General features: G+C 43.2%; 1 protein-coding gene across 4 annotated transcripts in view; it reads right to left on the bottom strand.

Annotated features, from left to right (window-relative positions):
* SCG3 (secretogranin III) overlaps positions 1 to 14,817 on the bottom strand; it is a 45,657-nt gene that overhangs the window by 30,624 nt on the left and 216 nt on the right. Inside the window, exons 1-5 of one of the 4 annotated variants that reach the window (XM_058155957.1) lie at positions 7,200 to 10,311; positions 6,520 to 6,561; positions 5,667 to 5,719; positions 2,047 to 2,092; positions 1,706 to 1,930 (exon numbers count right to left, since the gene is read on the bottom strand). In XM_058155957.1, the coding sequence (XP_058011940.1) occupies positions 1,706 to 1,930; positions 2,047 to 2,092; positions 5,667 to 5,719; positions 6,520 to 6,556 (361 nt within the window). In that variant the 5' untranslated portion in view covers positions 6,557 to 6,561; positions 7,200 to 10,311. Of the gene's footprint in view, positions 1 to 1,705; positions 1,931 to 2,046; positions 2,093 to 5,666; positions 5,720 to 6,519; positions 10,312 to 14,817 lie in introns of those variants that run through there. The other 3 variants (XM_058155956.1, XM_058155955.1, XM_058155958.1) reach the window with 3 other exon arrangements.

Below are 14,817 nucleotides of genomic sequence, written 5' to 3'. Positions count from 1 at the left end.
CTGATGCTCTCCAGAAGCCTTATAATTAGAATTCAAGAAATCGAGAACTTGAAGGCACCTGCTTACTTCAAACGAGTCTTCTCCACTTAGGTAAAAGGCCTTGTTTATTTTGGGTGTTCATCATCTCCATTTGGAATCCTAAAATTTTGAACTTTTGGTATTTCTGCCAAGTTTGAAACTCAAATCCTTTGGCCACCTAATGAGAAGGAAGGACTCCCTAGAGAAGAGCCTAATGCTGGGAACGATGGAGGGGATGGCAGAGAACGAGGTGGCTGGATGGAGTCTCTGAAGCAGTCGGCGTGAGGTTAAATGGACTCCAGAGGATGGTAGAGGACAGGAAGGCCTGGAGGAATGTTGTCCATGGGGTTGCGATGGGTCAGACACAACTTTGCGACTAACAACAACAACAACGTTTCTGTAAACTTACTTCTCCGCACACACCAAAATCTGCAACAGAGCAACTTCCTAACCTGTGGACTTCAACTCCCAGAATTGGCATTGATCAGGAATTCTGGGAATTGGAAGTCCACAGGTCATAAATTTGCCATAGTCACCTACCCCTGATCTATGGTCTCTTTCTTAAATGGTGCCACTTTAGCTACCCAAAAACCAGAATTTGAGAAACTCAGTTATGAACCTGTGACTTTAGTTGCATATCAGACAAGCGTTATGCTATTGGTTAGCTTTGGACTTGAACTGTTTATATTCCTTAGCCATTGAAACAGGGGCGAAATGGTTCCGGTTTGATCCGGTAGCGATCTTGGCTGGTGGTTCGGAGAACCAGTAGCAATTGCGGTGCGAGGCTCCACCCACCCGTCCGGCTGTCGTTACTTCCTGGTTTTAACCAGGAAGGAAGTCATGTGTTTTGTACCCTCTGCGCATGCACAGAGGGTGTGCGCTGCGCATGTGACATGTGCACACGTGGTTTATGCACTTCCGAACTGGTAAGGAAGGTAAGCAGATTTCACCCCTGCGTTGAAGTATGAAATTGTGGTTATGTGTGCCCTAAGGCAGTATTCCCTCAACTTTTCCATCTTTCTGGACTGGCGAGGGGGGAAAAGGAATGGTTCTATGTGAGCGGTGGGCGAGCAGGTGCATCTCTAGCATAGAATGCACTTAACTGTGGCTTGTTAAACAAATTTGCACAAGTGGTGGGCACACACCCCCACTACTCGCACAAATGGAGATGCACGTGTGCCCTCACCCGCTGCTGGCACATGTGTGCGTGTTCACCACTTCCACAGCCCAGTTCTGAAGGGCTGCGGCCCTGGGGATTGGCAACCCATGCCCTTAGGCAGAGGTCTCCAACCTTGGCAACTTTAAGCGTGGCGGACTTCAACTTCCAGAATCAGCTTTGCTGGCTGGGGGATTCTGGGAGTTGAAGTCCTCCAGGCTTAAAGTTGCCAAGGTTGGAGACCCCTGCCCTAAGGTAGTGTGTTTTGTGTAACAAGCCACGGTTAAGTGCATTCTGCACTATTGCATAAGAGTTTGAATCTCACTCTCTCCTCTTTTTTCCTAAATATCGTTCCGTTACCCACGTCAGCGGTACTTGGCCCGCGGCCATCTTGGCACTCTTGTTGCTTTTCCGCTAAGATTGATGACTCTACTGTGATGTCGCGCATTCAGAGAAGCTGTTCGGCTCATCTGCGTACGTTAAGACGAATATTCAAAGCGTGATCGTGGCCGGTGAAGGCTAGTGCAGTACCTTGGTATTTATAATCCACATCACTTTTAGTGGAGTCATAGTCATCCACCAGCCTGCGTCGCTTGGTGGAATCTGCATCGTCAAGAGCAAGCTGTTGGTGATACAGGGGACTCCTGACCGATTCCATTTCCTTTTCCTTTCTGTCTTTTTCCACAACAGATCTCAGCAGGTTCAAGTCATCCACAAATGAATAATTCCTGAATTCTGGCTTATTGTCTGGAAGATCTGGAATACAGACGAGTGAGAAACTATCTCACAGCGGTCTGAGTGAATCAGGAATTTTTTTTTAAAAAAAGCGTAAGGAATAGCGAGTGAGTCAGGAATAAGAAAAGAGGTCTCACCTGTCTGGAGTGATTTCTTCATTTTGTTGGTCTCTGCTTCAGCAATCTGTTGTGGGGGGGAGGGAGAGACAAGACTGAGTGAGGTGGCTTCTTGGGGTCCCTTGATTTGCCCAAGAGAAGTAAACTGGGCTAGACGCGGGGGTGAAATGCTCCCGGTTTGGACTGGATTGGCTCAGTGGTGGGATTCAAATAATTTAACAACCAGTTCTCTGCCCTAATGACCAGCTGGGTAGGCGTGGCTTGGTGGTCATGTGACCGTGTGGGAGTGGCCAACTCTACGTCACTCACGTCAATGGGCGCTTCGCCTTAGCTGTTACAATGTAACAAAGGTTAACCAAAGAGGCAGTTTCTGTAAGCAGGGCCATAATGATTAAGCTACAAACACCAGAATGTTTCCTTCCTGCCTTCCTTACAGGATTAGCCCTGTAAAGTGGAAAAAATAAGATATCTTCCAACAACTGGTTCTCCGAACTGCTTAGAAAGTTAACAACTGGTTCTCCCGAATAGGTGCGAACTGGCTGAATCCCACCACTGGATTGGCTGATCCGGTAGTGATGGTGACGGGTGGTTCGGAGAACCGGTAGCAAAAATCCCTGGGAGCATTTCACCCCTGGATCAAAGGTACACAGCTACAGTCTGGAGCCACATGCTGCGTCCCGAAATCTGAAGGCATTTCTAAGCTGTCGCTAATTAATTTACAATGAATGTGAGGTGAAGAGAAAAATAGGAACCTCTTGGAGATTAATGGGGCCTCCCACCTGTTACCCAAAGGCCACATTTCGATTTCAGTCTGAAGGAAATAAGGTGTCCATGACTTAGATCAGGGGTCTCCAACCTTGGTAACTTTAAGCCTGGTGGACTTCAACTGCTGGCTGGGGGATTCTGTGACTTGAAATCCACCAGGCTTAAAGTTGCCAAGGTTGGAGACCCCTAACTTAGATGATCGCTAGCTGCTTAGCTACTGTTGGCCTTGGTTTTTTGAACTTTGATAAATGGCAGATAAGGATGGAGAAGGTGCAGTGGTGGCTTCTAACTTCGGAAGCATCTTTTACGGCAGGGGTTTCCAACCTTGGCAACTTTAAGACCTGGGGGGACTTCAACTCCCAAATTATTTTGGGGAGTTTTGGGAGTTGAAGTTCACAAGTCTTAAAAGTTGCCAAGGTTGGAAACCCCTGCTTCATGGAATAAATTTAGCAATTATTTAATTGCTAAACCTTTCTGAAGAAGAGATGATAAGCCAATGGCAGACAATGGCAATAAGCCTGTATTTGAGAGGCTGCCACAAAGAGGAGGCACTTATTTTCCAAAGCACCAGAGGGCAGGACAAGAAATACGGGTGGAAACTAACCAAGGAGAGAAGTAACCTGGAATTAAGGAGAAACTTCCTAACAGGGAAGACAATTAACCAGTGGAACAGCTGGTCTTTAGAAGTTGTGGGTGATTCATCACTGGAGGTTTTTCAAGAGGAGACTGGACAGTCACTTGTCTGAAATGATTTAGGTCTCCTGCTGGAGCAGGCGGCTGGACTAGAAGGCCTCCTAGGTTCCTTCCAGCTCTATTCTGATTCGGATTCAATATACTTTGCCTGCATGAGGTCCTAGTCTCATTCATTCATTCATTCCTTAAATCAATCATTAATTTAAATGAGCAGATGGCAACTAGCTTGCAATACTGAACTGAATGGGCGATTAGCTTGCCTTAGTATAATGCATCATCTCCACTCTACTTAAGCGGGGGGGGGGAGATAATTATATTCTCTTTAATGTTTGCTTTACGTTCTCTGATGCTTGGTGGGTTTTTACTTCTGATGTATTTTTCCCTGTGCCTCTTTAAGTTACTGGATAGTTAATTGCTACTGGATTCCAAAATGTAGAAGGTCTTATTTACCTCCCTTTTTTTTTTTAAAAAAAAGTAAGATTTCCGGTAGCCAGTTTGTGGAAATGTAGTAAAATAAAGCAAAATAAATGCCCCCACCCCCATCCTAGGTCCCAAAAGACAGTCAAGGGAGCCATTTCGTCTGCCTTAACAAGGAAAGAAATCAGGCATTTTGAACATGCCTGTTGATCAGTGGAGGGTTTCAAATTTTTTTTACTACCGGTTCTGTGGGCGTGGCTTGGTGGGTGTGGCCTGGCTTGGTGGGCGTGGCTTGGTGGGCATGGCAGGGGAAGGAGACTGTAAAATCTCCATTCCCTCCCCAATCCAGGGGAAGGTTACTGCAAAATCCCCATTTCCTCCCCATCAGCTGGGACTCGGGAGGCAGAGAATAGATGGGGGCAGGGCTAGTCAGAATTTTTACTACCGGTTCTCCGAACTACTCAAAATTTCCGCTACCGGTTCTCCAGAACTGGTCAGAACCTGCTGAAAACCCACCTCTGCCATTGATGCTTTTATTGATTTCATAAGTGGAAGAGGATGGGCAGTAACTCGGGGGTGGGGTGGGGGGAGGAATTGCTTTTTTGTGTGCACATGAAGTGGTTGAGTTGGTATCTCAAGCGGGGCAGGAAAAAAAATATCCGTTTAAAACCTAATGTTTGTCCTTGTTTCGACATTAGAAACAATAGGATCGCAGAGTTGGTTCAGTCCCGCGTGCTTCTTCCTCAAAGGCTAATGTGGTCATTACAGGTGGATTGGAACTTGGGAATCCTCAAAACTTTAATATAATATATAATATAATGTAACAACAGATTTGGAAGGGACCTTGGAGGCCTTCTAGTCCAACCCCCTGCCCAGGCAGGAAACCCTACACCATCTCAGTCAGATGGTTATCCAACATTTTCTTAAAAATTTCCAGTGTTCGAGCATTCACAACTTCTGCAGGCAAGTTGTTCCACTTATTAATTGTTCTCATTGTCAGGAAATTTCTCCTTAGTTCCAAGTTGCTTCTCTCCTTGATTAGTTTCCATTCATTGCTTCCTGCCCTGCCCTTGGGTGCTCTGGAGAATAGCTTGACTCCCTCTTCTTTGTGGTAACCCCTGAGATATTGGAACACTGCTATCATGTCTCCCCTAGTCCTTCTTTTTATTAAACTAGACATACCCAGTTCCTGCAACCGTTCTTCATATGTTTTAGCCTCCAGTCCCCTAATCATCTTTGTTGCTCTTCTCTGCACTCTTTCTAGAGTCTCAGCATCTTTTTTACATCGTGGCGACCAAAACTGGATGCAAATTTGTAGGACTTTTGCCTCCCCCTCAAATTTTTCCCCCCTGATGCTATGGCTAACTAGCAAAACAATTTGAGCATTCCAGAGCACTTTGAAGACTGACAGTTATTCTCCTGTGCGCTTGTGGTGCGTGAATATCTACGTCATTGGTTGCATGAATCTGATTTTTTTTTGCCAGTGATGAATTAGTCACTTGTCAGCTAAAAGCTCATCCCGTAGCAAGGATGCAATTGCAGATAAGCTCCTGGACAAAGTACTGTATACATCAACTTCGGCAGGGATTGAGGTCTAATAAGTATTTACGTGGCACAGGATTTTTGGTTTGTTTGGTTTTTGATTAGTGCTACGAAATTAATTTCTTTAGATCACGAGGATTCTCCTAAGCCTCCGTTAGAGGCTCAGGTTTCTGCTGATTTTTACAGTACTGAAATATATTTGTGTAGAAACTTGCTTTACCTACCTGTTCTTCCAATGGTCTCTCTACACTTAGTTCTCTGTTGTATACTGTTTTATCTGGAATAGAGACATACACATTTAGACAGCTGTGGTACAATCAGGGTTTCAAGTTTTCTCTCTCGCACGTAACCTACGTATATAATACTAAATCATATTATTAAAATTCATCCCGACCTCTTTCCATAATACTCTACTTGTTTAAAAATGCGGAAACAAGTCCCAGAGGAATCTGATCAGCAGGCGGAAAAAAACAAATTGATTTGATTTTGTTTTTAATTAATGAAATTAGCCCTGGATATCCCTTCACAAGAGGACCTCACTGTTATTTGTCATCATACATCATCTGATGCACACAAATATATATATATATATTTAAAAAATCTCATAAAGGCTGGACTAAAATAGCAGCAACGTAATCAGCTTGGAATAATCAAGAGATTAAAAGATTGTATGACATTAAGAGAAACCTGTACAGGGAGGGATTGGGAAAATGTTTCCTTGCAAATCAAACAGGCCCAGTATGAAAAAGAAATCTAGAACAAAAGGAATCCAAACTTTTTCCTCCAATTTTTCTGAAATTCCTCCCTTTTTTCCCCCTTGTCTTATTTAACTTGGCACAGGTGTCCGCTTTAATCTAGGGGCTGTGTTCCGTATACATAGATTCCGGAACCAAACTGAACCAACGTGGTATAATTTCTATTCTTTAAAAATTGTTCAGCAGTCTCACCACCTCCCTTTTAAGTCATTTCCTTCACGTTGCAAGGCGATGAAGGGTACGAATAATACACGACAACTACTGAAAGATTAGGAAGTTTAAAATGAGACCACCAGCCCCAAAGAAAAGCTGGTCTGCCTACCTTCTCTTGCGCCTTCAGGCTTCGGGAAGCCAAACATTTGGCCTACGATCAAGGACAACATGGTTAACAGGCTGAGGAGCATCTTTCTGCCCATGGTTTAGGAGGAAACCCTGCTGGGGGGGGCTCCAGGGGAAAAAGCAGGGTGTTGTGCAGATCAAAGGAGCGCCCAGCAAGGATTCTTCGCCTCTTTTTCTTTGTGTGATGACGTAGGTCTCTGGGCGGATTCAGCCAGCAGCTCGAAGTACCAGTTCAATGAATCTGGAGCTGTCCAGGGCTGCTGGTGCTGAAATAACCCAGCGGCTCCTGGATCAACCAACTACTTGGGAGGATGCTGGAGAGATCCCCAATGACAGAACAGCCCCCTCTTTCCCTTCCTTTCCCTATCGATAGATGAGGTAGTTCCTTTCCCTCTTGGCAGTTCCAAGCAGGAGTGGAGGAGAGAGGAGGGGAGGAGATCAGGGATGAGAAAGGGATGGTGGAGGGGGGGGGAGGGCTGCGGATGCTGGAGCATGCGTGCGGTGCTCCCGCTCTCTCTCCAGCCCAGCCTCACTTGCTGGAAAGAACTACGGGGGGGGAAAGCGTTAAAGCCCAGTATGAAAACATTCTTTGTTTCCAAGCGTGTTTTGCCCATAGGAAAAAAAAACCAACAACCTTGTTTTTAGAAAGATGCCCCTGCTGACCTCATTCTGAAAGAGAAACGGGTGCACATCATGGCTGGACACGTGACACTGACTCCCTCTTGAAAGTGATGTCCAGGGTAAGCTGACGTTTATGATAAACGGCACTTTGATTGCCCCAACTCACAGGGCAAGGAGAATGTGTCTTTTTGTGTTGGGTGTTTTTAAAATCAAAGATACAGGCTGTTTCAAGACTTCTCTCCTCCTCCGAGGAAGATAAGTTAGCAGCAGCAAAAAGGAGGAAGGGTGCTACAGTGGGTTTCTTTTCAAGAGCCCACTGTAACAGCATTACCAAAAAGGCATTCAGAGTTGTTAATCTAATCTTGCGTAGCTTCTTCTCTGGTAATATTGTACTGCTAACTAGAACATTCAAAACCTTTGCTAGACCAATTCTCGAATACAGCTCATCTGCCTGGAACCCGCATTGCATATGGGACATTAATAAAATTGAGCGAGTCCAGAGATATTTCACGAGAAGAGTCCTCCACTCCTCCACTCGCAACAGAATCCCTTATGCCACCAGGCTTGAAATTTTGGGCTTAGACAATTTAGAAATACGCTGCCTTCGGTCTGACCTAAGCGTAGTACACAAAATTAACTGCTACAACGTCCTACCTGTCAATGACTACTTCAGCTTCAACTGCAACAATACATGAGCACACAATAGATACAAACTTAAGGTAAACTGTTCCAAACTTGATTGCAGAAAATACGACTTCAGCAACAGAATTGTCAATGCCTGGAATGCACTACCTGACTCTGTGATCTCTTCCCCAAACCCCCATAACTTTAACCTTAGACTGTCTACTGTTGACCTCATCCCATTCCTAAGAGGTCTATAAGGGGCCGACCGTCCCTGTCCAACTGTCCCCATTTATTCTTATCCATTCCCTGTATTCATAATCATGTTTATACTTATATCTGTTACCTTATACATGCTTGACAAATAAATACAAAAATAAAAATAAAGTACAACTGTACAACAGTTTCTGCATATGGCAAATTCACCATTCTGGCCCCTTTTCATTCCTCAAAATATTTGTCAAATGAGCAAGCATAGATTCTTAACATCCCCAGCAATCATGGCCCCTGAACACTGCAGGAATTGTGGTCCCAATGAAGGTGAAGGAAGAGCATGTAGGAGAACCTGGAAGATAAATTCATCTAGAGACAGCTGATTTGTGGGGCTTTCAGGGAGCCCCTGGTAAGGTCAAAAGTGCACAGGGCAGAGTTCTGTTAAGGAATAAATAGATTGTATTATACGATGAACATCCAACAACTGAAAGAAGCTGTGTTTGACAGTCTAGCATGGAAAGCACTTGTTATGTAAAATCACCAAGAGTGGGACATGACTGAATGGTTAAAGCAACAACAATTATACTAGATAGTCCCCTCTTTTGTTTACTTGATTACTTGCAAAAGACCATGGAGAGAGGAGAGCATAACAGGTTCTTAAGAGCAACAAATGAATTCCAATCATCAGGGTACTTTTTAATACAGCTACTATATTGACGTAAAACAGATTGGGGTTGCACAGGGCCTGGTTCAGTGGTGGCTTTCTACCGGTTCAGCCCGGTTCGGGCGAACTGGGAGCAGCGGTGTTGGGAGGCTCCGCCCACCTGCCTGGATGTCATCACGGGCGCTCTGCACATGCGCAGAAGTGCCGCACACAAGTAAAGTGTGCGCACACAGACATGCACAGTCACCGTTCCGAACTAGTAGTGAAAGTAAGTGAAACCCACTATTGGCCTGGGTGGCAAAAGATGGAAGAAAGGAACAGGAGAATGAGTTCAAGTAAGATGGTGTTGATGATTTTCCTTCAGTTTAGAGGTGACATGACTCCAGATGATTCTGGGTGGCTTATATTAAAAAAAAAATAATAATTCCAAGAAGAAACTGATGTTAAGCACGAAGACTCTGAATTACAATGCAATAATCTATAGCGGCTCAGCCACGATTTGCCCAAAGCCTGGGAGAAGAGCCAGGTTTTCAATGACTTTCTGACCATAATAAGGGCAGGAGACGTACTTATCTCTGAATACCATGACAGTATCCGCTTATGGCTTATATTTTTTTCAATAGCTGTTATTAGAGATAAATGCTATGTCTGAGTACCATGGATGGATTAAAATTATTTGTACCTCTGAAAGGCATGTGGCAGGAAACTGAACAGTTATATGAACAAGAGAACAGAAGTTATAGCCGAAATTCAATTCAACAGCATATTGTTTCAATAAAAATAGTTATGAAAGCAAATCTGAGCTGGATCCCTCACAGGGCCAATGATTTATGAACTATCAACCATATTAACTATACATGTGCATGCACACAGAAATGCCTCAATCCAAAATTACATATATGGAGAGGGTGCGCAATTTAGGCGTTCTCCTGGATGGGAGGTTGTCTTTTAAGAACAACCTGACGACCGTCTCCAGGAGAGCTTTTTACCAGGTCCGCCTGGTCCGCCAATTGCGCCCCTTTCTAGACCGGGATTCCCTATGCACGGTCACTCACGCCCTCGTCACTTCTCGCCTGGACTACTGCAATGCTCTCTACATGGGGCTCCCCTTGAGGAGCACCCGGAGGCTCCAGTTGGTCCAGAATGCGGCTGCGCGGGTGATAGAGGGAGCCACTCGTGGCTCTCATATAACACCCCTCCTGCGCAAGCTGCACTGGCTGCCTGTGGTCTTCCGGGTGCACTTCAAGGTGTTGGTTACCACCTTTAAAGCGCTCCATGGCTTAGGACCGGGATATTTACGGGACCGCCTACTGCTACCGCTTGCCTCCCACCGACCGGTGCGCTCCCACAGAGAGGGTCTCCTCAGGGTGCCGTCAGCCAAACAATGACGGCTGGCGACCCCCAGGGGGAGGGCCTTCTCTGTGGGGGCACCTACCCTCTGGAATGAGCTTCCTCCAGGACTTCGTCAACTTCCCGACCTCCGGACCTTTCGCCGTGAGCTGAAGACATATTTATTCTTCCGCGCAGGACTGGCATAAAACGGGTTTTATTAGGATTTTTAATAGGGTTTTACGATGTTATTTTATTTTATATTTAAATTATCGGCTAAATTGAATAAGTTTTTTAATTCTGGTTTTATTGTACTGTATTTGATTGTTATTTTATCTGGCTGTAAACCGCCCTGAGTCCTTCGGGAGAAGGGCGGTATAGAAATTAAATAATAATAATAATAATAATTATTATTATTATTTATTTTATTTATTTTATTAGATTTCTAGACCGCCCTTCTCCCGAAGGACTCAGGGCGGTGTACAGCCAGGATAAAAATGAACAATGTACAATTAAAAATTAAATTAAAAGACTAATTAATAATAATTATAATAATTATATATGTTTATACAGGAAAGGCAATCTATTCATACTCAGAATTCGCCTCATTAAATTTCACAGGGGCTCAAAAGTCTCATCCTTGGTCTCCAGAACACTACAGGCAGTCCTCGACTTACAACCACAACCGACCCCAAAATTTCTGCTGCTAAGCGAGGCAGCTGTTAAGTGAAATTTGCCCCATTTTACGACCTTCCTTGCCGCAGCTGTTCAATGAACCATGTCGCCGTTAAGTTATAGTAACATGACTGCTAAATGAATCCGGCTTCCCCTTTGACTTGGCTTGTCAGAAGGTCGCAAAAGGGGATTACAGGACACAGCAACCGTCATAAATGTGAGTCATTTGCCAAGGCACTGAATTTTGATCACGTGACCGTGGGGATGCTGCAAACGGTTGTAAGTTTTAAAAAACGGTGATGAGTCCTTTTTTTTCAGTGCTGTTGTAACTTCGGTCACTAAATGAACTGTTGTAAGTTGAAAACTATCTGTATTATCAGTTTCCATGTTCTTCTGACTTTTCATACATGCTGTCGACTCCAAATGTAAGGGATCTCCTGCTTGGGCTGGGCTGGGGGGGGGTTGGACTAGATGACCTACAAGGTCCCTTCCAACTCATCTGTTAATCTGTTAAACTTAAATCTGTGAGCTTAAATCTGTGAGTTTAAAACACACTTATTTATTCAAGCGGGACTGGCATAATAGTGTTGAATTTTAAATTTGGGGTTCTGTAAATATTTTACATTTTAAATTTTAAATCTAAATTTTTAAATTATCAGCCTTTTATCATCTGCTATGTTTTAAATGTTGTTTTAAATTGTAAATATATTGTGTTTTATCTTTGGCTATACACCGCCCTGAGTCCTTCGGGAGAAAAATTTAATAAATTTAAATAATAATAATAATAATAATAATAATAATAATAATAATAATAATAATAATAATAATAATAATAATAATAAAAAATGATGTAGGGATCCCCATTTTAGTAATGGTAAGTTTGCTCCACTGGGCCAACTTCAAGAGAGGCACCTAAAAATAACTGAAGGCAAAAAAATACCTATTGAGTGGATAGAAGAGAAACTACTTACAGGTAGAAACTCGGTGTTCTTATGGCGTCTGTCTGTGAAACACTTGATCTGTCCTGCTTTTTTTCAGATACTTATTGGCTTTAGTCATTTCTTGAAAAGTACCAATGTTTGCTGGGAAACCCAGAATAATCAGGGTTGGGAAATGATGTGGGAAATAAGGCCAAACCTCAACTCTGTTTCAAAGTAGAGAACGGAGGACCCAGGAGGAGGTTAGGAGAAAATAAAATCGCACGCCTACACATCCCCAAGGATATTCTAGAACGCATCAGCTAACATTTTGTTTATTTTGAGGCACTGGAAGGAAAAGATGGCCAGATGGTAGCTGAAAGAGCAGCAACGCACAAACCCCACACCGTAATGCTGAATCACAGTAATGGAAACTCCTGCACTTAAGCTTCTATTACAGTGTTGGGCAAACAGATTTCCTGGGCAAAGAGAGGCGTAATTTAAAGCCAAAAGTAATGTTGACACATCTTATGTTTTAGGCTCATTACTGTAGAATAGTAAATGAGAGAGGTACATGCACATGGCATCAGCTCCACCTGGTATGCCAGTCTAGGAAATGAGAAAAAAAGCCAGTTTGGTGTAATGGCTAAGGTGCTGGTCTAGAAACTAGGAGTTGGTGAGTTCTAGTCTTGCCTTAGGGATGGAAGCTGACTAGGTGACTCAGGGCCAATCATCAGAAGACAGTGAGTTCTAGTCCTGCCTAAGGCATGAAAACTAAATGGGTGTCTTTGAACCAATCACCAGGAGACGGTGAGTTCTAGTCCTGCCTTAGGCATGAAAGTTAAGTGGGTGTCTTTGAACCAATCACCAGGAGATGGTGAGTTCCAGTCCTGTCTGAGACATGAAAACTAAGTGGGTGTCTTTGAACCAATCACCAGGAGACAGTGAGTTCTAGTCCTGCCTTAGGTATGAAAACTAAGTGGGTGTCTTTGAACCAATCACCAGGAGACGGTGAGTTCTAGTCCTGCCTTAGGTATGAAAACTAAGTGGGTGTCTTTGAACCAATCACCAGGAGACGGTGAGTTCTAGTCCTGACTTGGGAATGAAAGCCAGATGAGTGACTTTAGGCCAGTCCCTCTCTCTCAATCAAACCCACCTCACAGGATTGTTGTGGTGGGGAAAAAAGGAGGCACATTATACATGTATGTTTGCCACCTTGAATTATTTTTAATGTACTAAGGTGGGTAACAATTTAATCATTAAATAATACATCCACAGGAAGCCTAAAGCTACTTTGGAAAGTAAGTCTAGGAACAGGATCCATATGCACAATTCTGATTGTGCTGTGGTTCTTTCTAATAGTTCAGTGACTTAAGGAGGGGTCAGCAATAAACTCCAGCCATGGATAAATTGGTGAAGGAACTGTGGCTAAAATCCAACTGAATAAATTTGACCTTCTAGCTAAAGATTAACATTCTAAATAAGGGACTTATGTAGAAACTTGGAACTCTGCATTTAGACCAAGTGTGTCCAACCTTTAAGACTGGTGGATTTCAATTCCCAAACTTCCCCCACCTGAGGAATTCCGGGAGTTGAAGTCCACAACTGGACACCCCGATTTAGACTGTCTTGTAAAAGGAAAAGGGTTATCTCCCACTTCTGCGATATGACCAATTTGCATGATTAAGGATGTTCCAAAAGCTTTGAACTCTTTGAAGTTATTTTCGAAAGCTGTCTTTTGGTGCCATCTTCAGGTTTCTTTTTTAATAGTGTATTTTTATTAAAAGTTTTTTTTCTTAATGTAAAATATAAAAAAGGGGGAAAAGGGATAGGAAAGGGACTAGAGGGGGATTGGGGGGGGGGAAATAAAAAAAAGAATAAAAAAGTAGTGACTGGCAACTTTTTAAAGTGAAGTAAGATACATAATGATGTTAGAGTATCAACTTATACTAAATAGTAACTAGTAACCATTTCTCTAACAATAACTATCATCAGGCTTCTCACCATTTCTTGACCAGAAGATCTAACCAAATGGCTCTACTTCACACCCACTTTCAATCGTCAAAATACTCAGTTGTGTACTTTGGATAGGAACCATGAAAATGCATTAACTAAATGAATAAAGACGGACAGACACAAACTCTCGTTGTAGCTGGGGCCCTGAGCATGGGCCCTTCTTCTGGCTGGGGATGATTGGCTTGGCAGTGGCACGTGTTTTATTTTTGTATGCAGTATATTTTTTTCACTTTTATTGTAAGGCACCTAGAGTCAGGTAAAATTGAGATGGGCACCTGTGGAAAGAAAGAAAGAAAGAAGGGAGGAAAGAAAGGAGAAAAGAAGGAAGAAGGAAAAGAGACAGAATGGAAGAAGAGAAAGGACGAAAGGAGCAGAGAAAGAGAAAGGGAGGGAGGTGAAAAAAGTGAAAGGAAGGAAGGAAGGAAAGAAAAGGATGAAAGAAGGAAGAATGGAAAGAGAGAAAGGAAGGAAGGAAAGAAAAGGGATGAAAGAAGGAAGAACAGAAAGAGAGAGAAAGGAAGAAGGAAGGAAGGAAAAGAGGAAAGAAAGAAGGAAGAAGGAAGAAGAAAGGAAGGAAAGAAAAGGGATGAAAGAAGGAAGAATGGAAAAGAGAAAGAAAGAAGGAAGGAAGGAAAAGAAAGAGGAAGGAAAGGAAGAGAAAGGAAGGAAGGAAGGAAAGAAAAGGGATGAAAGAAGGAAGAATGGAAAAAGAGAAAGGAAGAAGAAAGGAAGGAAGGAAGAAAAGGGATGAAAGAAGGAAGAATGGAAAAGAGAAAGGAAGAAGGAAGGAATGAAAAGAAAAGAGGAAAGAAAGGAAGAGAAAGGAAGGAAGGAAAGAAAAGGGATGAAAGAAGGAAGAATGGAAGAAAGGAAGAGAAAGGAAGGAAGGAAGGAAGGAAGGAAGAAAAGGGATGAAAGAAGGAAGAATGGAAGAGAGAGAAAGCAAGAAGGAAGGAAAGAAAAGGGATGAAAGAAGGAAGAATGGAAAAGAGAAAGGAAGAAGGAAGGAATGAAAAGAAAAAGAGGAAGGAAGAAAGGAAGGAATGAAAAGGGGAGAGGAATCAAAGAAAGAGAAAGGAAGGAAGGAAGGAAAGAAAAGGAAAAAGAGGAAGGAAGGAAGGAAGGAAAGAAAAGGGATGAAAGAAGGAATGGAAAAAAAGAAAAAGGAAGAAGGGAGGAAGGAAAAGAAAAAGAGGAAGGAAGGAAACAGAAAGGAAGGAAAAAG

This window comes from Ahaetulla prasina, chromosome 13 (assembly GCF_028640845.1).
Source record: "Ahaetulla prasina isolate Xishuangbanna chromosome 13, ASM2864084v1, whole genome shotgun sequence".
NCBI classification, from domain to species: domain Eukaryota; kingdom Metazoa; phylum Chordata; class Lepidosauria; order Squamata; family Colubridae; genus Ahaetulla; species Ahaetulla prasina.
Note: the sequence above shows the minus strand (reverse complement) of the source record. Positions and strands in the feature narration are given on the sequence as shown.